At 46.0% G+C, this 24115-nt stretch overlaps 2 protein-coding genes across 2 annotated transcripts in view; one reads left to right on the top strand and one right to left on the bottom strand.

The window, feature by feature from the left end:
- The window catches only part of PHGDH (phosphoglycerate dehydrogenase), a 32205-nt gene extending 31030 nt beyond the window's left edge, over positions 1 to 1175 (top strand). Inside the window, exon 12 of the mRNA XM_047872837.1 lies at positions 865 to 1175. Coding sequence (XP_047728793.1) covers positions 865 to 1019 — 155 coding nt within the window. The 3' untranslated portion in view covers positions 1020 to 1175. The remainder of the gene's footprint in view (positions 1 to 864) is intronic.
- Positions 1176 to 4805: 3630 nt separating this feature from the next.
- On the bottom strand, positions 4806 to 23886 carry HMGCS2 (3-hydroxy-3-methylglutaryl-CoA synthase 2). The gene is made up of 10 exons (XM_047871925.1): positions 23730 to 23886; positions 19001 to 19455; positions 15392 to 15517; positions 14640 to 14804; positions 13081 to 13246; positions 11086 to 11256; positions 9452 to 9558; positions 8724 to 8849; positions 7149 to 7260; positions 4806 to 5112 (listed from the first exon to the last, which is right to left on the bottom strand). Exons 1-9 carry the CDS (start codon positions 23831 to 23833, stop codon positions 7154 to 7156), a joined length of 1527 nt encoding a protein of 508 aa, XP_047727881.1. The 5' UTR covers positions 23834 to 23886; the 3' UTR covers positions 4806 to 5112; positions 7149 to 7153.
- Between the last annotated feature and the right edge of the window lie 229 nt (positions 23887 to 24115).

Raw genomic sequence — 24115 nt, 5'->3', positions numbered from 1 at the left:
CACGGGACTAGGGCGGGGGGGGGAGGGGGCGGCAGTCTCCCCTGGCATTGGGCTCCATGGACCTTTGCCTCCTGTAGCCCCTCTCTGCCCCTCAGGGCATTTCTGGATCTGCAGCACACAGTGGGGGGGGGGGGGGGGGGGCTATCTTGCCAGTTCCCAGAATATTTGGGAAGTGGATACAGAGTTCAGAGAGAAAGTGCCTTATCTCAGGTCACAGAACCGTGGGCCGGCGGTAGGACCCCAGAGCCCCTACTGACTGTCCTGCTCACCATATTAAGCACACAGCGTGGACGTGCCTGGAGAGCTGGGTCCCAGGCCTCTGGACCCAGGAACTCTGAGCCTTTGAGTGTGGCTCTCCTGCCTGCGGGCCGGACAGCAACCCAGCCTGTGTAGACATCCGCTCCGGCAGTCGTGAGCATCTTGGACCTGCCCCAGGCCTCTGGCACCGAGACACTGGGAGTATTGGAGCCCTTCCAGGTTTGGCTGAGTGCATCCACAGACCTCAAAGGGCCTAATTTCACCATCCTTGCCAGCTGACCAGAGGCACTTTCCCCTGCTTTTCTCCTTTGCTGTTGGTCCAGATAAAACCTACAACAAGCAGTCAGGAGAAGGCTCGAAATCTGTGGCTGGATCTTCCCTTCTCTGCCTTGCCTGATGGTCAGGGTGTTCCTAAAGAGTCTCTGGATAGCGAGGGAAGCTGGGCAGGTGCCCTGGTGAACTGTCCCTTAGCTCTTTGATTCTGAGACTATCACCCCCCATTGCAACTTTGATCACAGGAATCCAGGACTTCCAATCCTGCTCCCTGCCTCTTGCTTCTTCCCCCATGCCCCGTGCCAACCAGGAGTTTGTCTGTCTACTTCCCAGGCCTTCTGGCAGAGGCAGGAGTGCAGCTGCTGTCTTACCAGACCTCGATGGTGTCAAATGGGGAGACCTGGCACGTCATGGGCCTCTCCTCTCTGCTGCCCAGCCTGGACGCGTGGAAGCAACATGTGACTGAGGCTTTCCAGTTCCAGTTCTGAGCCCTGGGGGCTTTTCTGAAGAAAACCTGCCCACCGTGACCAACAGAGAGAGGAGATCCACATCTCTCGGGCCGACACTGCTTACTCTGCAGACCTCAGCTGACCTCTGTAGAGCAGTGAGAACCACCCAATAAAAAGCCTACCCCAGATCGCCAATGCGCTGCTGTTATTACCCTGAAGAGCCACCAGAGGGCACCCGCAGGCAGCCGTGGGCAAGGTTCGGCTGCAGGAGGGTAGTGGGTGTGGCGGGAGACTGGGGTGAGCAAAGTGCATGCCTGGGTGTGTGCTCAGAAGAGGGATCCCTCTCTTGTCTGTCTCTCAGGTTATTCAAGCGCATTTTTTGCAGGTAGAAAACTCGGTATTTCAGAATCCTGTGGTATTTCAGATCCCTTCCATCTGGGAGTATACGTGCACGTGAAAAAACAGAATTCCTCAAACGGGCACGTTACGCACGCAGGCTAGGTGATTTGCCTAGGAGGAAGCTTAAAACCCGGGCCGTTCCCAAAGAAGTCACCATTCAGTGGGAGGGACAGCACACAGAGGCCACTGGGTGTGCTGAGGTGTGTATGAATTCATGTTGAGTCCAGAAGAGGCATGATTTGAGCTGAGGGTGATATCCCTGAGGTGTTCGGAAGGTTTCATAAGGGGAAGAAAGTAAGTTAAGGTATGAGGCATGAGAATACTTGCGATTTCACAAAGCCAGCTCAGAACGGGTTGGACAGTATATTACTTGACTTTAAAAAAGAAAAAAAAAAAGATGGTTTTCACGAAACATGACAGAATGGCACTCTCTGACCCTAAGGGCTTTACCTTTTGATGGTTCCTCCCCTTTAGGAGGAGATGACCTATACCTACCTTGGGCCCAATAGCATCTGTTTTTGAGGCTCCCATCTGGACTGAGAAGGCCTGGCCCAGGGCTGCTGGTGGGCATTCGCGGGAGCGACCCCCCACTATGGCCTCTTGAGTGCTGTGATTGAGTGAAAGGCCCAGGGGAACCGCTGGAGATGGTGGCTGTGCTGTGTCTGCAGTGCTCCGAGAAAAGGGTGGGCCTTCAAGGAATGTCTAATTCTCCTAAACCTTTGTTTTCTCATCAGGAGGAGGGATGGGTGCCTCAGAACCCCAGTGAGGATTAAAGCAATTAACATGGGGTTTCTGGGAAGTGCACTTGGTAAATACGAGTTTCTTCATCCCTTTCTTTGAGAGTAGACGGCAGGTCTCCCTCAGTCTCTTTCACAGAATCCCATGCACCAACGAGGCCTTCCCTTGAGGCCACCGATCCTAGAAAAGCAGGCTGAAACTGATCAAGTTCCAAAGTGCATTGAAATTCGAACTCAACATTCAGTCTCGGTGTTTTTCTTCAAAACTCTCTGGACACACCGTACTTGGTGCTCAAAGGTGGTCAGAACAACTTCTGGGAACTCTAACTACTGGAGCATCTCTAAGTGGCTTTCTAGCCTTGGTGGCATGAAAAGGCATGGGACAATTTCCTTGCATCGTCTTGTCCCACGACCATCCACATAACTTCCAGATCCATAAAAGCAAGACTTGCAAACCCAGCTGGTGCCACACAGAGGATGCTGTTTATTCCTCGGTGTCCCTCTGTGGTTTGTGGCATCTCTGTACACCTCACTTTGGAGAGCAATGTCATTCTTGTGTATCTTGACCTGGAAGGAGAGGCGTGCCTTCAGCTCTCTGATGGAAGCAGTGGGCCGGCCAGTCTTCACGTCTGTGTTGATGCGTGTGCATCATGTGATGCATTCCTGCTTGAGGCACCTGTAACGTGGCTTGGTGCCCTTACCTAGTGATCCTTTCATCCTCTATCCTGCTCCAGGTCACCCAGGGCAATTTTTTTTTTTTTCCTACACAGGGAAATCCTTTACCCACCAGCCCTCTGTGGACAAATAAACCAATGATAGTAGCAGACTTTAGGGTGAACGTGGGACAGGGCAACTGAAAATCCTTCCCTCCTGTGCTGACCTTTCATTGGTGGGGAGGGCTCTTTTCACAGCCAGCAGGTGTCAGTTTCAAGGAAGTGCTCCCAGACCCATGAGAGGAAGGCCCAGTGCTCTCAGTGAAGGAGGGGACTTGCATGGGGCCAGGAACCTCTGTGCAGTAGATGCAATGACCAATGACACCTTGGGTGCCCTGGGTTGAACCAGGGCTGATAACCGGCTGGTGTGCCAAGGGCACAGGCAGCATCTATTCAACGGGTCGGCATCCTGATATCCTCGTTGTTAAATCTTTTTATGATCACGCCCACATTGTGTTCACATGGCTCCTGAGTGGAGGCAGGCACCAGCATCGGGTGATATGGAAGGTTCTGGTTGCTCAGGCCAGCAGAGGCAGTTTCAGCACTAAGACCCCACAGTGAGCTCCATTTGGATAGAAGGCAAGGGAGGCCCAGAAACTCTGATCTCAAGAACTCCGGTGAGTAGGGTTTTTTCCCCACGCCTACAGATGCCACTCCAGAGACCTTAGGAAAGGCATATGTTGTCCCGCCAGGATTGCCAACTAGACTAAGGGCCCCCAAACAGCTTGCCGAGGGGGAGCAGGCAGCAGGGTTCAGCAAAGAGGGGCTGCTGAGCCATAGCCCCAGCTGGTGTAACCGGAGGAGTTCAGCACGCGCCCAGAGAGGGCTGGGAAGTCAGCTGATGCTGTGTTAGCTGCTCAAATCGGGGTTTATCTCAGATTTTCTGGTGCCTCTTGTGACACGAACGGCCTTGGGCACACAGTGAAGTGGGCTGGCTCAGCATCTCATTCCCACAGGCCCCGTGCCCCGCTATCCCTAGCACCTCCCCTGCCAGCCGGCCCTGCTCCCCAACAACGGAAACCATCTTCTCTGCCTCATAGCACCCCTTTCTCACTGGAACAGCTGAGGAAGCTTTCTAAAAGGCCCCTTGTCCTCTGTCCCCCTCTCGCACCTCTCCCAGCTCAGTCCCACCTCCCTGAACCACTGCTATTTTATGAGGACCCTAGAAAAAGCAGTGCCCTAACCCAAGGGGGTACAAACCATCTTGTGATGGAAAAATTCCCTGGTAGCTACCAAAATCCTTTTTTTTTTTTTTTTTTGGCTGGAGGAGTAAAAAGCATGCTGTATTAACCTCTTCCCCGTGTTTATTGCCCCAGATAACACTGGCAAGGCCTGAACAAGGAGCTTTGGTTGCCCTTGAAGTCATTTCTAGCCTGTTCTGCGTGGTGGCATCATTAGATCAGGGAAGGAAGCTGGGTGCAGAAGCTATTTCCCCTAAGCCTCTCAGAGAGTGGAACTGGACGGAGAGAGGGAGGGTGTGAGGTGTGTGCTTAGCAGTTTTACAGCTGGAGGGGGGAGCGATGTGGTGAGGAGACTGGGGGCCGCGGAGCCCAAAGGTCCAGCAGACTTCTGTGCATGTTGGCTGGTGCAGGTTTTGTGCTGGTTTCTGAGAACTATAAGCGAGTTCCTCCCTCTAACTTTTGCATTGTGTTATATGGGCTTATATAGGGGCACCTGGGGGGCTCAGTCGGTTGAGCATCCAACTTAAGCTCTGGTCATGATCTTGCGGTTCATGGGTTTGCGCCCGACGTCAGGCTCTGTGCTGACAGCTCAGGGCCTGGAGTCTGCTTCGAGTTCTGTGTCTCCTTCTCTCTCTGCCCCTCTCTTACTCACACTCTGTCTCTCAAAGATAAATAAATGTAAAAAAATAAATAAATAAAAAAGTTCGCAGTATAAAATTTAGAAATTGACAGAAAAACTTAAGAAAGGAATGAAGCTATAACAGCACAGAAATTTACTAATGATACAAACAGCCACAAAGCTGTGATAAGCAAAGTTATCTGGATGTTTTCACAGTTCTGGAGGGCAGCGATTGTGAGCTAGGCCTTCTTTCCAACCCCTCTTCCCCAGAAGACCGCTGCAGTACCATAAGCCCTTGACAGTGATTGTGGCAGAGAAAGGCATAAAGAGTGCTAAGGATGGCCCCTCACCCTCCAGGGGCAGTGCTTCTGGGGGCTACTGTGTCCGATCCAATCCATTTCCATCTAAGAGTAGGCTTTTAAAAATATGATCCGTGGGCAGAAATTCTGCTGGTGTAGATTTCTCAGGAACCACTCCATGGATCTGTAGAATTTAAAGAAAGAAAAGAACCACATCAATGCGACTCTCATCCTGGGCATCCCCCCCTTGCTCCTGGTACCTGTTTCTTGTCTGAGGTGAGGCTATGCAGAGGGGCTCTCCTACCTGGTCCTGAGGTCTGGGGAGCTCCGCTGCCCACCCAGACCCGAGCCTAGGTGCCTGAGCTTCCCCTGCGCCCCGTGCCACGGGAGCCAAGGGACACATTCTGCCTGATGCAAGCGCGGGCTGGTTGGGGTGCCTGGGTGGTTCAGCTGTGCTGACAGCTCAGAGCCTGGACCCTGCTTCGGATTCTGTGTCTCCCTCTCTTTCTGCCCCTCTCCCACTTGCACTCTGTCTCTGTCTCTCTCTCAAAAATAAATAAACGTTAAAAAAAATAATAACAAAAAAAGAGCAGGCTGGCAAGGCTGGATGGTGACGAGACGGAGCTCCCCAGAGCACCACACTGACATAAAATCTAACTCAGCTAAAATTTCATTGTGGTAGGTTCCTTGCTTGTACGAGTTATCAGCATGAGAGACAACAGGAGCCCCAGCTTTCCTCTTCAGAGGCATCATGTTTATGGATTGTGATGGGAAGGGAGCCTAATTCGGAAACTCTCCTTTGAAAGTCCCAAATTTTTCTGTCTCTCTCCTTTTTTTTTTTTTAATTAATTAATTTTTTTGAGAGAGAACAAGAGTGAGTTGGGGAGAGGCAGAGAGAGAGGGAGACAGAGAATCCCAAGCAGGCTCCACACCATCAATGCAGAGCCTGATGCGGGGCTCGAACTCATGAACCGTGAGATTGTGACCCGAGCCGAGGTCGCACGCTTAGCCGACTGGGCCCCCCAGGCGCCCCCCTCTCTCTCCTTCTGATGCCTGAACTAGCTTGACACATGCAGCTGTCTCCTCTTTGCCATTGACTTGCCCGTAAGAATCAGACTGCAAACAAGCAAGCCAGCAACCAGTGACCCCAAGGCAGTGCCAAAGTCTGTGACCCTGCTCGCTGAGCTCGTGGGTCCACCACACCCTGCAAGCCCGGCCCGGCAGGCCCCTTGTCCACCTCGCCTGGCACTTCACGTCCCCACAGGGGAGGCCAGGCTGTGTGAACCGAGGACATCTGCATCCTGTGGTCTTGCTGCTTTATCCACATATCTCCTTTCCCCGCGGGCTTCCTCTTCTTCCCTTGCTCCACACCTTGTCCTTCGCAAACATTTTTACCCTTCTTCCTTCATCTACCAAAGGAGGGAAACTATACACGTGCACACACAGGAAGTGTTTGGGGATTGCATTTATTGAGATTTATGGGTCGTTGCAGAAATTGCTTCTCTCTCTTCCATTCTCCATTTTACCAACTTGCAAGATAAACCGAAGGCAGATGTCTGAGTCCATGAGCTACAAGATTCTAAATCGGAATTCTTGATTTTCCTTTTAAAAACACCCAAAGAAGTCTCCCATGCCCCCTTCTCAGGCAGTCCTCTGGCAGGAACCCTTCTGTCCTCCCCCCTCCATCCCCTGCTGAGTTTCCACACCTCACCCCTTCCTCCCCAGGAAGGACTACATGGTGAGGCTCCCGTCCACCCAAGCTTCTGGCTCCAGCAGAATCCCCAGCACCCTGTTTCTTCATGGATCTGCCCCCAACACACCAGTGAGTACCTTTCCTGAAGCCACTCATCTTTGTTACTGGTCTGTCCCCGCTGGAAGAACAAGTCCCACAGGCTCAGGCTCACAGCCTGCTTCCCCTCATAGATGCTAACTTGGTTTCTGCCAAGCTTCTAGGAGACCTTCCCCTGGTGAGCAGATTGGGTAAACCAGTTGCCCCCCCCCCTTTTTTTTTTTTGACATTCCCAAGTTTCAAGCACGGCCCTTCCCCAGCTCTAGTCTTTCCAAGGCAAAGAGCCCCAACAGTTTGACGTGGTCCTCGTGGTACAAACTCCCCACCTCTGATCACCTTGGAGCTATCGATCCAGTCTGGCCTGGTGACACTATTGGAACTGCATCTGAAGAGGAAAAGCTCTGTGCCACCAGCCCTGCTGAATCACTCACCACCTTTAGACCGGTCGCCGGGCGTACTTGCGACGATGTAGCTCATCCACTTGCTCCAGGTACCAGGTGCCTGGGAACAGGCTGCTTATGTCACCAGGTGGTGAGAAATTCACTGTGGAGGGAGCAGAAGCAATGCTTAGGGAAGGCTGCATGGGGGTGGGGAAGAGACAATAGTCTGGGGATACCTTCACGGTGAAGCTGTCCTGGCTGTGCTGCAAGGGACTGTGAGGCCACCTGTTACCTCCCCACCAACAGAGCCCCGGACCAGCCCAAGAACCAGAAGCAGCCATCTTGAATCTAGTATTTGGCTTGCCTATTAGAACTTTTCCTCAAGGAGTATGACCTTTCCCTACAGTAAGCTCACCCTTCCTCTATTGAAGTCCTCATCATGTCCTTTTGTCAATGCTATCTGGCTTGAGGTATGTGTGCCTTTGAGCTTCCTGGCTTCTAACAGACACTTCCTTCCTAGCCCTAAATTCTCTGGATCTGATGCATTGTAGTATTTCTGTTCTTTGTCCGTCAGCATTCATCTTGGGTCCTGTTTTTATTTTGTTTTTCTTCTTTATTCTAACATGTCCCCTGTTGCAGACATGCAGACTACTAGGTCTAAAGTTTTCCAGAATGTTCCCATTTCTGTGAATTCTGTGTCCCATTCATATCACACTGCAAGCCATGTGTCCCAAGTCTCTGAGAAAATATGTTTTGTTCTGGTACTGTTTTTAAAACCACCGCCTGAGTGGCTAGTCGGTTAAGCATCTGACTTCGGCTCAGGTCATGATCTCATGACTCATGAGTTCAAGCCCATATTGGGCTCTGTGCTGACAGCTCAGAGCCTGGAGCCTGCCTGGGTCTCCCTCACTCGCTGCCCCTCCCCTGCTCGTGCTCTGACTCTCTCTCTCTCTCAAAAATAAATAAACATGAAAAAAAATTTTTTTAAACCACCATCTGGTCTTTCCAGTTGTAACTTTAGCTTTTGTCTTTTTTTCCTTTGTTGCTTTTTTTTTGGGGGGGGCAATACTTTTTTTTTAATGTTTCTTAGGGAAAGGGGGCAGGTAGGCAGAGATAGTAATATCCGTTGATAGCTTATTTATATACATTAATTCATTTAATCAATTGGCAATCCTGCAAAGCTGGTAATGACTTTAGAATGAGACAACTGGGTAAGATTTCAATAGTTTCCCCAAAGATAAAGAGCTGATGTTTGTCACAGGTCAGTTTAGATTGGAATATCCAGCTCCAAAGTCTGGGTTCTTTCACCTGTTACACAGATAGCAGTTTTCAAGACCACGCATCTAGTATCCTTGGGACTACACTGTCCCGTATCCTGTTTTGAGTGGGTAGCTACAGTCTATCCTGGGAAGTTACATGCTGCCTCCCCCCTCTTCTCTACTCTGCCAAATGCTTCCCCACTCAATCCTTGCACCCTTGGACATAACAGATTTTCTCCCCATATCATAGGCATATTTGTGCTGGCCCGCTGTAGTCCAGACTTCCGATGAATCCCCAGCTCTCTGCCCCTGGCATGGAATCTGAGAACAAAAATCTCTCTCTTTCTCTTCCTGCCCTTTTTCTTACCCTTATGGTAGAATTGTTCTCTTTGGTCCATTATTTCTGTGAACTCCTCGGGAGACATACGCTTCCGGGAGGCGAGGCGTTTTGGCAGGTCTGAGACACTGGACACCAGCTTCTCCAGGGGGGATCCTGGGAGACAATGGCCAGACTGTTAAATCTACTTCACGGTCATTATCACTGCTGCTGACCATGAGTCCGATAGACAGCGAGGTTCTGTGAAAGTTCAGACCCTGAAGGAAAGTGCTGTGTGTGGCTTAGCATGTCAAGAAATGATAAAGGTCAGCAAACATAATGTTAGCAAAACATACAAGCAAACACACTCATCCAGTCAAGGTATGTCCCACATAGTGCTTATGTGTGCACCCCTGATCACATCTGACGTAAAATAATCAGCAAATATTTATTGGATATCTCAAACCCACCAACTTCCCTTTAACCGGTTGTGACAAATGACCATTGATTACTTCTTGCCTCGTCCATTTGCTGGAACGACCTGACTTGTTCCCCCGTTTTCGCCTTTGTTTCTCTTCAGTCTAGTCCAAGTAGGAGCCAGGCAAATGCTTCAACTACATTAGTTAGACAAACTTACTCCATTGCTTAAATCCCTTTAGGGAGTTCCTTGGCTTTTAATCACAACATCGTCTGTCAAGATAGGAGCCTCAGTAGTGACGAGGCAGAGCGTGGTTTCTTTTACCAGATGAATCTTACCAGAAGTGCCTGATAGAACTCACCTGGAGAAGCATCCTGGGACACTCGAAATGAAAAAAAACTCGCTGCCAAGCCAGAGCCATAAGAGAAGGCCCCAATCCTGGAGCCAGCCAAGGCTTGGGCAGAGTGCCTGCAGGGAAAGAAAACCCCAGAAATGTATTGGCATTATACTGTGCACTTCAAATAAGCCACCAACCTATCGGCCCAATCTAGTCAACCTCTTGCAAGTAGAAATGGGCTCCAGCCTCTCTACGCAAATAGGGACCTTTGGAAGACCCTGGGGATAGGCCCAGAGAGAAGAAAATCTGCCGGGAGGAGAGCAACTAAAATCCAAGCTACCGAAGGCACAATGAGCATAACGGAATTTGGGGGTATGAAAGGGGCTCCTTCTCACCTATGAGGACAAGATGAATTCAGTGAACTCGGAAGTTTGGAGGTCAGACCAATTCAAGGCTTCCATGTTTGCTGGTAATGTTTCACCACGTGTAACTTTTTTATCATCCCCTCATCAGTAATAATTTGATCGAGTTCATATATATATATATATATACACACATTTATATATATCCTATGTTATATGCAGGTACTATAGTACAGGTATCGCCTTATAAAACCCACAAAATAGAATAGCAACAGAAATACCAAATAACATCTGAGCAATTGCTGAACACTACTGTTTCAATTCTTAAAAAAAAATTTTTTTTAATGTTTATTTATTTTTGAGAGAGAGAGTACAAGCGGGGGAGGGGCAGAGAGAGAGGGAAACACAAAATCCGAAGCCGGCTCCAGGCTCTGAGCTGTCAGCACAGAGCCCAACATGGGGCTCGAACTCATGGACCGTGAGATCATGACCTGAGCCACAGTCAGAAGCTTAACCGACTAAGCCACCGAGGTGCCCTTAATTCTTTTAGACATTTAACACTCATCAAAACCCAAAAAGGTAGGTATTATTAGTGTACACATTTTATAGATGGGGAAAGTGAGGCACACAGAGGTTAAGTATTTTTCCAAGGTCAAAGCTGATAAGTGGTATTTGAACCTAGGTTGCAGGTTCTACAGCTTGACTCTTAACCACCAGTTAAGTGCTCTCTAACTCAGTGGAGTGCTGTGTACTCTCTTCCTAAGTACAGAGATTTCAAATGGATGGGATAAAAACATGCACAAAAGTGCTCCTGTAGGGGCGCCTGGGTGGCGCAGTCGGTTAAGCGTCCGACTTCAACCAGGTCACGATCTCGCGATCCGTGAGTTCGAGCCCCGCGTCAGGCTCTGGGCTGATGGCTCAGAGCCTGGAGCCTGTTTCCGATTCTGTGTCTCCCTCTCTCTCTGCCCCTCCCCCATTCATGCTCTGTCTCTCTCTGTCCCAAAAAAATAAATAAACGTTGAAAAAAAAATTTTTTTTAAGTGCTCCTGTATACTTGCTGCAATCCGGGCAGGTCTTGCACATCCCTTGACATCATACAACATCACGTTGGAGACCATTGTTTAATACCGATAGTAAAGCTGCCTATACATATACTTTTGAAACAAGTTTCTTTCATTCTCTCTCCTTCTTTCTTTCCTTCCTTACAAATTTCTGAACTAGAAGAGGACCCAAACTTGGTTGACCCCTCTGACCGTGGGTTGGGAGGGAGATGGTGGGACCAGACATAGTACTCACTGGGACAGAAGAGAGGCCAAGCATCCATACAGCGATGAGGTGTATGTATTCCCGTTGTGCGTGGAGAGGTAAAGGGAGGCCTTGGTTTTCTTGTTGAACATGTCCAGAGAGGCCTTTTGAAGTGCCTTATCCAGGTCCTTGTTGGTGTAGGTGTCTTCCAGCTTTAGCCCCCTGGGAGGCGGCCAGAAAAACAGGCCAGGTGAGACAGCATAAGAGGGGAGGGAAGTAACAGCTTCTGGAAAGAAGACTTTGGGGCACGTGTTTTTATTATAAAATACTAGGAAATACAGACAAGCACAAAGAAAAACGATGTCACTAAGAGTCCTACCATTCAGAAAGAGCACTTAGGTCATACTGTTCTTGCAGAATACATCCTGCTTTCATATAGTTAAGTGGAAAATAAAATCATGCTATGCATTCTACTCATCATGCTTCCCTGGCTAATTTTCCCTATGACATTAAATCATCTTCCATAACATTATTTTTAAAGGCTGCAGAACGAGTCATGGTACAACATGCCCTACCTTAACTACTCTCCCCACGCCTGTCCCCCAGTGAAAACACTACAGCAAAGAGCTACCTGTTCCCTTACACATGTGGATTTACTGAACCAAAACGTGTGCACTTCTTCAAGGCCTTTGCTTCATGTTTTCCTATTTCTCCCCAATGTCTTTGTGTCAGTTGACACGTCCATGGTTGCCTGTCTTCCCGGAGCCTTGTCACTTCTGGGTGTTCAAATTTTAAAACAGCTATGTAAGGAAAATGGTAACTCGCTTAGATTTGTTGCCACTGAGTGCACACGGTGAAAAATAGGATTATGTGCATTTCTTCTTTGAGAAAATTTCTGGTCCATATCTTTTTCTCCATTTTCTATCAGGGTGTTTATCTTATTGTTGATGAGGCTTTCATATATTAAAGACAGTAAACTATTACCTTTGGTGTATATTAGAATTTTGTTTTTCATGGGACAGAAACACTACTTCTAAGACATGGATCTAAGACATGGGTCTTAGAAGTAGTGTTTGTGCTAATTTTGATATTTTAGTTAGTGGTGAGGTTAGTAGGGGCAGTAGGTTAGCAACAGGGGCAAGTGTTGGTAGAATACACCAAAACTTGAAAAAAAACAGCTACCAAGAATAAAAGGGAATATTTTCTTCCCAGTGGGAACTGTATATTGAAGAGTCTTCTTTTCTAAATGTCTTGGAGTGATGCCTCAATAAATAGTACTCTTCTAAGGGGGTGAACTAGACTATCTCCATTACATAGGTGGAGGATATTGAGGCAACAAGTGAGACATTAAACCAAAGGCAAGTGAGAATGAGGCCTGACGCTCCTGAAGTTGCCATCCCATACCGTGATTATCTGCTTCTAGGTGTTTCTGTAAGATCCTCAAGGCAGGGACCAGGGAGTCACATTCATTCTGGTGTCCTTAGAGTTTAGTAATGATGCCTGACGCATAGCTGATGTTCATAAAATGTTTTTTTGACTTGGGACACCTGGGTGGCTCCGTCGGTTAAGTTTTGGACTTCGGCTAGGGTCATGATCTCACGGTTGGTGGGTTCGAGCCCCGGTTCAGGCTCCGTGCTGACAGCTCAGAGCCTGGAGCTGCTTCAGATTCTGTGTCTCCCTCTCTCTCTGCCCCTTGCATGCTCGTGTTCTGTCTCCCTTTCTCTCAAAAATAAATAAACATTAGAAATTTTTTTAAAAAATGTTTCTTGACTGAATGATTTAGCCACACTCCCTTTCCCCTTTTTTTCTTATTCTCTGAAGCTTCTTATAGCTACTTGATATCGAGGTGCTGGCAAATGCCCTGTGCTCCCTGATATAAAAGGAGGAGGGCGCTATGCAGACCATTACCCAATAACTCGTGGACCCCGTGTCATTTGTATTGTGTTGGAGGATTGCCCCTATTCCCCCCATGGCTGCCTAGACGTGCAGAAACCTCCTCCTTCCTCAGCCCTCACGAACCTCTAGGTTCCCCCAAAGAGGACTCACCGGAAGTCCTCCAGCCCCTTATACAGGCTGGTCTTCGTGTTGCTGCTGGCTGACAGGAAGTCATTGAACATCAGGCGAGCCAGAGATTTCTGGACCATCTTGCAGAAGGGTGTGTGAAAGATCATAAACTGTAAGTCATCGAGAGTGAAAGGCCGATCGATGCCAGCTGGAAGAGGAAATGTGAAAGCAAGTATGTGCCATGGCAAATGAGCATTTAGACCTGTGTCCCGCGACCTAAGTGTGCTGAGGGACTCACAGCCTCCAGCAACCCACATGGGTTTGTTCATTCACTTAACGAGCATTCTGCTAAGCACTTACTTATAAAGAAAGAAGTGAGAGAAACAAATATTTTCTTCCTCTCTACTGTTGCCAACCTTTCTGACAGATAATTCCTCCAAATCAAACTACTGTTGCATTACTTTCTCTATTTTTCAGAGGAGGAAAGAGAGTCTCTAAAATATGAAGCTAGGGCACGTGTCCAAGATTACCCATCTTGAAAATGGCTGACTTTGGATTTAGGTTCTGATGTCTCTGACTCTACACCCCAGACTGTCTCTCTCACTCCAAGGAGGAGGGCAATGTGCCCTCTGCCCTTAGGAGTGTTTATAATTTAGTGCTGAGAGTCAAAGCAGCATCAATCAAATTTCGTAGGAGGTTAAGGAGCAAAATTAGAATGCCAAAAGGATTCTGAGCTGGTGAAAGTAATTAGCCAAGAGCGATTTTATAGTGGACGGGAGGTAGAGAGGCCCAGGTGGACTGCTTAACCCGTGGGGTCGGTGGCAGCTGGCATTCCTCTCAGCATGGTGGAAAGGGTCAAGAAGTGGCTCCTTAGGCCACCCCTAGAGCATCCGTGCTCTGGCACTTCTGTACATGCCTTTTCCTACACTGATGCTTGTCTGGGCAGGAGTACGCAGTTAAGAACCCTTGTGTTTTTTTTAAAGTAGATTGCTCTGTATTTTTAAGCTGAAGTTTGTTTCTTTTCTGATTACAAAAGCGGTACATGTTTTCTTAGCAGGAAAACTCAGAAACTAAAAGTGAAAATAAAATTAACTTGTAACATTACCATCCAAAGACAAATCACTAATACGTTAGTGTACCAAAAATAGAGGTCAGATTTTTCAACATCAACCAGACTTTAACAGGTAGCAAACTACAAATCATGAGTCAAATCACTCCTGGCTTCAACAGAAACAAATCCTAGCCCCAGTAGGAGGTGGTTATTCTGACTCACCACAGTACCTCCCCAGGTGGCTGACACCCACTGGTTTCCTACTGGTGGCTTTGGTTCTGAATTGCTTCCTTTCTTTCATTTAACTTCATACTTGAATTTGGATGGCTTCCAGATGGACTTAAGCATAGACCCATGGAAGGGTGTCAAAGGAAGGGTACTTTCACTCTCAATGACTTACGGGGTGTCAAAGGGTGTCAAAGGAATTACATGAAGCAATTCTCTTGAGATCATTTTTGGAGGAGAGAAGAAACCTTGTCTTAAGCTTTTAGGACAAACCCTTGGCCCCATGGAAATAGAGTCCCCATTTTCTACCCTCTGAGCCCCATACCTTGCTTCCACTGGTTCTGGATTTTTTGACGGTATAATGTGTAACATCTGTCCAAGGCCCGTAGGTAGCACTGGATGGAGAGCTTCCCATCCACCATTGGGTACTCTGTAGCCCCATCTGGTTTGTAGAAGTCGTATACGTTCTCCATGTGGGTTCCCCTAAGCCCTGGAAAGGCACACAGAGGGATTCAGGACTGTACAATGCAGTCCCCACAGAGCAGAGAGGATAGGGGAACCATGTGCCAATAATTTCTTGGTCTTCCTCTGTCTCATGCTCAAGCCTGAACCCACTCAACATCCCTCACACATTCAAAGGAAGTTGAACAGATTGTTGCTCTTATAGCATGAGATGTATATTTCCCTTTCCATACCTATACAGGCTTAAAATCTGGAATAGATGCCAAGAGTCTCAAGGGAGAACCTTTCTCCTCATACCCAATTATCTTCTTTCATATTCAGTTGCCAGTCTAGCTCTTTAAGGGTCCTCATCTACAGCATCAATGCCACTCGTTCCATGCATCATTATCCCCATGTGTGATTGTGCAGAAGAGGAAAGCTCACCGATCCCTCTCTTCCCTTCCTCCCTGCCCTTTGCTCCCCAGTACATACAGCCTTTTGAAGGCAAGCAATGTCATCCTCAAATCCATACTTTAGCTCTGCATAGTGAGTATGCCAGTTTGGGATTGGGAGCTATGTATTTGACTATGCCATGCACAGTCTCTTTGTACCACGTATACACAGTTTATCACAGACCTCTCTCGAGGGCCAGAGGGGCCTTGGGTCCAACCAGCATGGCCACGGCTCCAGCCCCACCTGTGGGACGAGCGTTACCAATGGGATAGACTGCAATGTCTCCACAGACCACCATTGCATAGCGACCTGTAATGAGAGACAAGACGTAATTATCATCACTACCAAATCTTGAGTAGATGGGGTGCTTTCTATGACCCAGGCACAATTTTAGGTAATGAAGATAGACCAGTGAACAAAAACAAATATCTCTGCTCTCACAATAAGCCTATATATCAGGTACAGTTGTTCCCTCTTTATAGACAAAGAAATTGAGGCCCAAGGAACTTAAGTCACTTGGCCAAGGCACACAGCTAATAGTATGATAAGGATTTAGGGTCAGGATTCCAACACAAATTCATTGAAACCCAAGAACCTTCTTTTAAGAATTCGAACAACTCCCAACTCCATCCCCAACAACAAAAATATTGTTTTATATATAGTTTATATATAGTTTAGAAACTATTAAAAAAAGTATTTAGAAGCTGTTAAAGAAAAGATTAATAAATTTGGCTATCTAAAAATTCAAACTTTTTATCAGAAACAAGCTCAGACAGGGGTGCTTGGGTGGCTTAGTCGGTTGGGTATCTGACTTCGGCTTAGGTCATGATCTCACGGTCCGTGAGTTTGAGCCCTGCGTCAGGCTCTGTGCTGACAGCTGAGCCTGGAGCCTGTTTCAGATTCTGTGTCTCTGTCTCTGCCCCCCGCCCCACGCTCTGTCTCTGTCTCTCTCAAAAATAAATAAACATTAAAAAAAATAAAAAAAGAAAAAAGAAACAAGCTCAGACAAACTGGGGACATATTTACAATATTTAAAATCAACAAAAAGCTATTTTCTTTCATTTATAAAAGTCTCATAAAAAAAAACAAGGTATGTAATAGGAGAATGGCCAATGAACATCCCAAAAAATATTGAAGTTCTCTTATAATGAAAAAAAAAGACAAATTCTTATTTTTCCCTATTAAGTTGACAAAGATTAGAAAGTTTGATAATATGTATTGTAAGAATGTACTTTTTAGTACATCTTGAAGAACAATTTGGCACATTCTATCAAACTTTTATTTATTTATTTTAAAAGTTTATTTATTTATTCTGAGATAGTGTGTATGTGTGTGGGAGAGGGACAGAGAGTGAGAGAGAGAATCCCAAGCAGCCTCTGCTCTGTCAGCGCAGAGCCTGATACAGGGTTCAATGTCACTAACCATGAGATCATGACCTGAGCTGAAATCAAGAGTCAGAGGTTCAACCGACTGAGCCACCCAGGTGCCCCTCTATTAAACTTTCAAATCAACATATGAAGCAACTCCATTTCTAAGAACTTATTCTTACCATATTATCACAAGCATGGAAAGCTATTATACAATTTTCATTAAAACATTTTTTTAGGGGCACCTGGGTGGCTCAATCAATCGGTTAAGCAGCTGACTTTGATTTCAGCTCAGGTCATGATCCCAGGGTTGGGGGATTGAGCCCTCCGTTGGGTTACACACTGAGCATAGAGCCTGCTTAAGATTCTCTCTCTCTCCCTCTGCCCCTCTCTCCCACTTGCAGGCTCTCTCTCTCTCAAATTAAAAAATAAAACATTTTTTTGTAATTGTAAAAAATATACAGTCTAAAGATCTATCAATATGGGACCACTTAAATAAAGTTTGGCATATTCATCAATAGAATATTGTAAGGCTTTTCAAAGATGAGGTAGACCTTATATATATTGATATAAAATGACTTCTAAGACATCATGGAGATGAGGAATAATATGTACAATGTTAAAAACTAAAACTGAATACTTATGTGTATGCTTGGAAGTACATAGAAAAATTCTGGAAGAATATATAGAAACCGTTAGCGTGAAATTCTGGAAAGTGATAATGGGGTGTTGAAAGGGAACTTTTTCTTCACTGTCCACTCTTTTGTGTATGTGTATATTTTTTAATTATAAATTTCAATTACTTTCACTAAAGAAAAAAAAAAGAGCAAAAATTGAAGTCTGCTGGATAATCTGAGGCTATACGACTTTTTCCTTCTCTCATACCCTACTGTCTCTCTGGAGTGATTCTGAAATTCCTGGTAAGTCCCAGAACCATCTCTGTCCATCTGAGGGACCCCAGGTGGAATGTTGGCCAGGTCAAAGCAGAAATCCCACCTACACTGACTTTGTCTAGTCTTGGTGGTTGCCATTAGGCTAAAGTTTAAATACACTTTTGTTTTGATACAAAATGATTCACATCTCAATAGTTTTTTTTCCTCCCTCTGACCAAGACATCATGTTAAAGAAGGATACCCTCCTGTGGAGTATGCTGCCGCTCAGCAGAATCTACTCATTTGAAATGACATGCTTGAAGCTTATGATATTCCTGAACAAGGTTCTGAGTTTTGGTTAAAGGTTGGTGAGTGTCCCTTGCCCTTCATTTCTATTCTCCAACTAAATGCTTGACTGGAAATATTGGTGATGACAGGAGTAGGGGTTGCTGGACAGGCAGTAATATAAGTGCCAAGTAGGAGAAGCATTGTAAGAACAGATTTGATGATGTAGGGGCTGGGACATCCCAAGTCAATGGAACCTTTGATGGTGAGGCTACACAGAACAGTCAGAATCAATACTGAATGGATGTGTGAATTGCACTGCCATGCTGTGTGATCAGAGGCAAAGAGTTCAACTCTTGTTGGCCTCTCTTTAAATAAAGAATATTTGATTAGATAAACTTTAAGTTCCCTGCCAACATTAAGACTTTACAATTAATGTTAATTATGGTTTCTACAGTTTTAAACTCTAGTTTCCAACTTAGTAAATATACTAAATGCCTTGACAGAAATGTTCTTTCACAGCTCTGTGGATCTCTTCTACAGTCTTTTTACCATCCCTGCAAGGCAGGTCACCAAATAAGAACTCTGAGGCTCAAAGTGGTTAGGGGACTTGTCAACAATGATCAACAGAGCTAGGTTTCAAACTCTCAACTTGTTCTGTTTCTCTTGGACATTTTCTTGGTATCACAACAGGTGTTCATCCTCTAATATATCATTGAGGGAAAATATAAGTAAGAGACAGGATAATGTTCGCATGTTAAGCAAAAAACAATTTCCTAGTAACCAGGAAAGGGAGAAAGAGAAGAAATACTCTGTGTACTAGTGTATCCTGTGATTCTCTGGGTCTATTTCTACCAGGGTGTCTTCCCCTTAACATCTAAACTTGTACAAATTTCTGTCTCTCAGAGGCTAAAGAGAAGCTTACAAGAAAGAGGAATATATTGGGTTTGGTTTGGCATCTCACCCCTGCCACACACTATGTGTAAGATATTGGACCCTCCATTTTTTCACCGATAAACTAGGCATCAAAATCACTTCCTAGGCTGTTTGGAAGTGAATGGCTATGTGAATATGCTGCCTAATTAACAGTATAAAGCTATACAAGTCTAAGCAGTTATCATCATTGTAGTTGTTGATGACAGCAGCAGCTGTATAAATGAGTTGTCCTTCATTCCCTGATGAAACTACTGGGGAAATGAAGAAACAAAACTGAGGATCCAGCCTCGAAGCCAGCTCCTGTCTTACACGAAGTCTCAGGCAGCACCTACCATCCCAGGAGCTGGACTCTACCCAGTTGGCAGCATTGAAGAGGGAGGCAGTGCCACCGTAGCAGGCATTGGTGGTGTCTATGCCCTCAATGTCAGTGTTGCCCGAATCCTGGAAGAGCTCCATGAGCACTGTTTTGACAGCCTTGGACTTGTCGATGATGGTCTCAGTGCCCACTTCCAGCCTGCCCACAGAGTCCCACGGGAGCTGCGTGCGTTCCATCAGCTGCTGTACCACTGTCAGGCACAAGGAGTTGATGTCCTCCTGGACTGAGCAGAAGCCCATATGGGTTTGGCCCAAGCCCACTGTGTACCTCCCTGCTTCCACATTGTTATATTTCTCCAGGTCTGTTTGGTCCACATATTGGGCTGGGAAATAGACCTCCAAGGCAAGGATCCCCACATTCTCTGGCCAAGTATCTGTTTTGGCCAAGGGGACAGCAGGAACTGTAGAAAATCTGTAGTGGAGATAACAATCAAAATCTTACAAGTGGTTTCCAGCCAGTCTCCTCAAAATATAACACAGCAATTGTTTCATCCATTTTTCCTGTATTTTGAAGCTATATTGTCAAATGAATGCAAATTTGAGATGGTTATCTTTCTGTTGAACTGACTCTCTTATCCTTATTAGACGTCCCTCTTTATCTTTGTGATATTTCTTCCATAAGGTCTACTTTTCCTGATGTTAAGAAAGCTGCCTTCTTTTTTTTTTTTATTACTGTTTGCATGGTATATCTTTTGCTGTCCTTTTATACTTTTAACTTCTTAGGGTCTTTATATTCAAAACATATCTCTTCTAAACAGCACATAGGTCTTTTTTTGTTTGTTTTTTAACAAGTCTTACAATATTGATGCTTTAGTTGGAGTAACTAGTCCAATTATATTTATTGTGATGACTAATATAGATGGGATTAAATTTATTATCTCACTATTTATTTCCATTTCTCTCATATGGACTTTGTTTCTTTATTTCTTCTTTCCTGTATTCTTTTGGGTTAAGCAAATATTTATTATTATTCCTCTTTATCCCCTCTTTTCCGTTTAGCAATGACCTCAGAGAGATTACAATATACATGCTTGGTTTATTGTACTCTAACTTAAATTAATACTTCTACTTTCTGAACAGTGAAAAACCATACTTTAGTTTAACTTCATTTATCCTCTCCCTCCCTTTGAGCTATTATTGTGATATGGTTTACTTCTACACATGTTATAAACCCCATAGGATATAATTTTAAAAATCTCATTCATTTTTAAGGTGTCCCTCTCATTAATCTCCTTCCTCCTTCTTCTTTCTTTTTACTTCACAAGAACACACTTATTGTTTTTCTACTTTTTAAGGCACTTTGATGCTTGATTTCATCCTCTATGCTTTTCCTGATTGGGCCTCCCAGTATTTACTGAGCACATCCCACACAATGTTCTTGATGCCCAGTAGTGAAGACGACATCCTTTGTGCCCACCAAGAGAGCACAGTCTAATGGAAGAGGCAGGCATTTAACAGCTAAATACATAGTGTAAGAAGCAAATGCTGTGAGAATATGGAAGACAGAATAATTCTAAATGGAACAGAGAGGAAATGGGGAAGGAGGCAGTGGAAGAGGGAAGAGATAATCTGTTTCTTTCCTGGACCTACCCACCTTGCTTTAATCCTGACTGCTAATATCCCTGATGAAATTCTGGAGTTTCCCCTTCCAGCTACAAGTACAGAGCTCACCAGGTCCATCTGTTCACACACGAAAGTACCTGAAATCTGGTAAATTTAGTGATATTCTTCCTTTTACAGATGGTCAAATCATGGCATACATTGGTGAAGTGATGTGCTCAGAGTACCTTCATAGTTACTCATGTGTTAGAAATACCCTGTCCTTTCACCACCTTGGGTGTCACCAAGGCACTCACGAGGGCCACTAGGGTCCTTTGACTCATATCTGGCTACAGAATTCCTGACCATGGTGAGGGGCAGAATGGCTCCACAGGCTTATACATTTAGCTGTATGCCGCCAGAACTGTAGCTCAGGTTGAGTGCATTTGTCAATCATCTTGAGGATTCTGGGCTTCTGGTAAACCCCAGTTCTCCCATCAGAAAGGTCACTTTGAGGTGCTGTGAGGCAAAGTGGGTCACAGGATCACAAAACAGTGAGGCAAAGCATAAATGTTCATCCATTTCTGACAAGAGAGGTTTGGAATTTAGTTATCTGCCCTATTTATTTGGTGTTCCTCCTAAATAATTGGAGTTTGTACTATCAAATATTTGTGGAGTATCTTCCCTAGTACATAGGAGCTAATGGTTAGCCAGCACTGGTCTTGTGCTTGGCTAGCTTTCCCCTCAGACTTGTTCTCATTCTGCCTTCTCTAAGCTCCCTTCCTCCCTCTCTTTCCAATTAGAAATCTCAGCTTTCAAGGAGAGGTTCCAAGAATCAGACACTTGGTAGCTTTTGTAATGATCTTAGTAGGGAGCTATTTCTGGAAATGGATTCCAGAGCCTTGAAGAAAAGTTAACATGTAGAGGCTTCCAGAAACATCAGACCACTGGAGTTAAGAGGGCCCTTTTAATCATGCATTTTCTCTAGAGAGTAATCACTTTATTTCATTTAAAACTGGTTTTGTTCTGAGGAGGTTTCTTGGTTCAAGAATACGCATTAAGCTTTTATTTCTTTATTCCATCTCTCCTCCTTCTCTTGTGTTTCAAAATTCACTATTTTATGTCAGGCACTGTGCTAGGGAGACGCTGTAGAGGTAGAGAGGAAAGGCAAAAAACAAGAGGAAGTCAAGATTCTTTTTTTTTTATTTTTTTTAAATGCTTTTATTTATCTTTGAGACAGAGAGAGACAGAGCATGAACAGGGGAGGGGCAGAGAGAGAGGGAGACACAGAATCCGAAGCAGGCTCCAGGCTCTGTCAGCACAGAGTCCAACGCAGGGCTTGAACTCACAGACCGTGAGATCATGACCCGAGCTGAAGTTGGACAATTAACCGACTGAGCCACCCAGGCGCCCCATGGAGGAGGTCAAGATTCTTGAGGACTTCCTTGACCAGTGGGAGGAATAGACAAAAACATACATATATACATGCACACCCCGACAGAGAGTTAGAATGTGATAAGGGCTTCAAAAGAGATATAGGCAGAATCCCACAGGAATTTGGAGGAAGCAGAGATTTCTTATGGGTAGAAGGCTCAGGAAACATTTTGTGGAAGAGGCTACATTGGAGATCAACCTTGATGGATGAGTGGAGCTTCTGCTGATGAAGAACTGGAGGGTGGGGGGCGGTGGGACGGCAGTCACAGTGGAGGGTGACTGAACACAGTCCCCTCCTGTGGAGTGGAGAGTGGAGGGGATTAGGAACACAGCACAGGAGAAAAGCAGGTGGGGACCATCAAGTGGAAGGCACGATTCTTCCTTAACAGGCAGTGAAGCATAAGCTAAGATGGGAGCAGTTCTTGGCTTAGATTTTGAGCTGGTGTTGTGGAAGGGACAGAAATACAGAGAGACCCATAAAGAAGATTGGTTTTGTTTGTTTGGTTGCTTTTTTTAAAGTAGGCTTCATGCCCAGTGCAGAGCCCAATGCAGGGCTTGAAGTCAAGACTCTGAGACCCAGACCTGGGCTGAGATCAAGAGTTGGCTGCTTAATGCTCATCCAGGCCACAGAAAATGGGATGAGCTATGAGTACATCAGAAAAAGGAAATGTGAACAAAGATCCCAAGTGTGAACCAAGGATGCCAGAAGGAGAGGCAGGTGGGTTGAGCTCTGAGGTTTGTCTCTTTCTGGGAAGCCCACTGTTGCTTATTAAAACAAGCACACCCAGATCAATCCCTTCCTCACAAATACAAAAACCGGTTAAATGCTGAGCTGGGACATTAGACTTGTCTAAAAAGGGTGGGGGAGAATGTGGACAATGGCAGAGAATCAGTAAGAGAACAAGAAGCTTAAGGAGCATCAGCCCCTACTCTACACATTCATACAGCCAGGTTCCCTGGGTCCCAGGCAAGGGAAGACACTAGATCATAGTCATTTTTCTAAGTATTCATGGAATGCAGTGTGGGAGGAATGGGCTAGTCCCACGGCGTAGTGGGTCCCGAGGTGCTAGCTGTAGTTATTTTACCACCAACGCTGGTAGGCTCCAAGCACATGGGCCAAAGCGGAGGAGTGTTTACAAATAAAAGGTATGCGTGTGTGCTTCTGTGCGCAACACACTGCGCATGCGCGCATGCACACACACTTATCTTTACATCCCATTTCCCCTTCTCATGAAATCCGAGAGCAGTGAAACATGCTTCTGATCCCCAGTCCATTGGGAATCTTGCTGCAGTGATTGAGGCAGCGGGTGTGACTGACACTGCAGTTGGCACAGAATGCTGTGGGTCTTGGCAGGAGCTCAGGGTAAAGGTGGAAACAGTGGTGGAGAAGAGAATGATGGGGGGTCCCTGGTACTGATATTTCCACTGCTTTGTGCAGCTGGGGGAGTGAAAGATGTCATCATCTGTGAACAACAGGTATCAGAGGTTCGGGATCCCAGAGCTCTGCAGCTGAGGGACCACCTGTTTAGAGAGAAGGTAGCTGAGACCCTAAGGGGTTAACTTGCCTATCTAAGGCTGTGCACAAGCCTTGCCCACTTTTCACTGGGATTCTACCGAGCTTTTCCTCAAGGCAGCCCTCTGCCCATCTTTTACTGGTACCACGACCCTTCTCAAAGAGTGGCCTGCACAGTCCCTGGGAACAATGTGACTCACCTTTGGTGGGCTCCTGGGAGAAGGCTAGCAGGTGAGAGGGAGACTTCCTGCATTGCTTTCTTCACTTGCAAGACCCGCTTCACTGAAGTCAATAGCCGTTGCATTTTCAGAGAAATAAGCAGAAAGCCAGCAATTCACAGTCCTTGGGAGAGTTACCCAGAGGTGCCCCATTAGGCTTTATAGAACTCTGAGATTCCTGCCTCTGGAAGCCCCACCCCTGCTTATCAAGGCTCATTTGGCTTCTAAAACTGGGCCAAAGTTCTCACTCAGAACATGGGCGAGTCGAAGACAAACATCATCTCTCCAACTTGTATGTAGCTGCCCTGAGCCTGGGCATGTGTGGGGGTGGATGGCTCTGATCCCTCCTTTCTCAGCCTTATTTATAG

Source organism: Prionailurus viverrinus, chromosome C1 (genome assembly GCF_022837055.1).
Source record: "Prionailurus viverrinus isolate Anna chromosome C1, UM_Priviv_1.0, whole genome shotgun sequence".
Lineage (NCBI taxonomy): Eukaryota > Metazoa > Chordata > Mammalia > Carnivora > Felidae > Prionailurus > Prionailurus viverrinus.
Note: the sequence above shows the minus strand (reverse complement) of the source record. Positions and strands in the feature narration are given on the sequence as shown.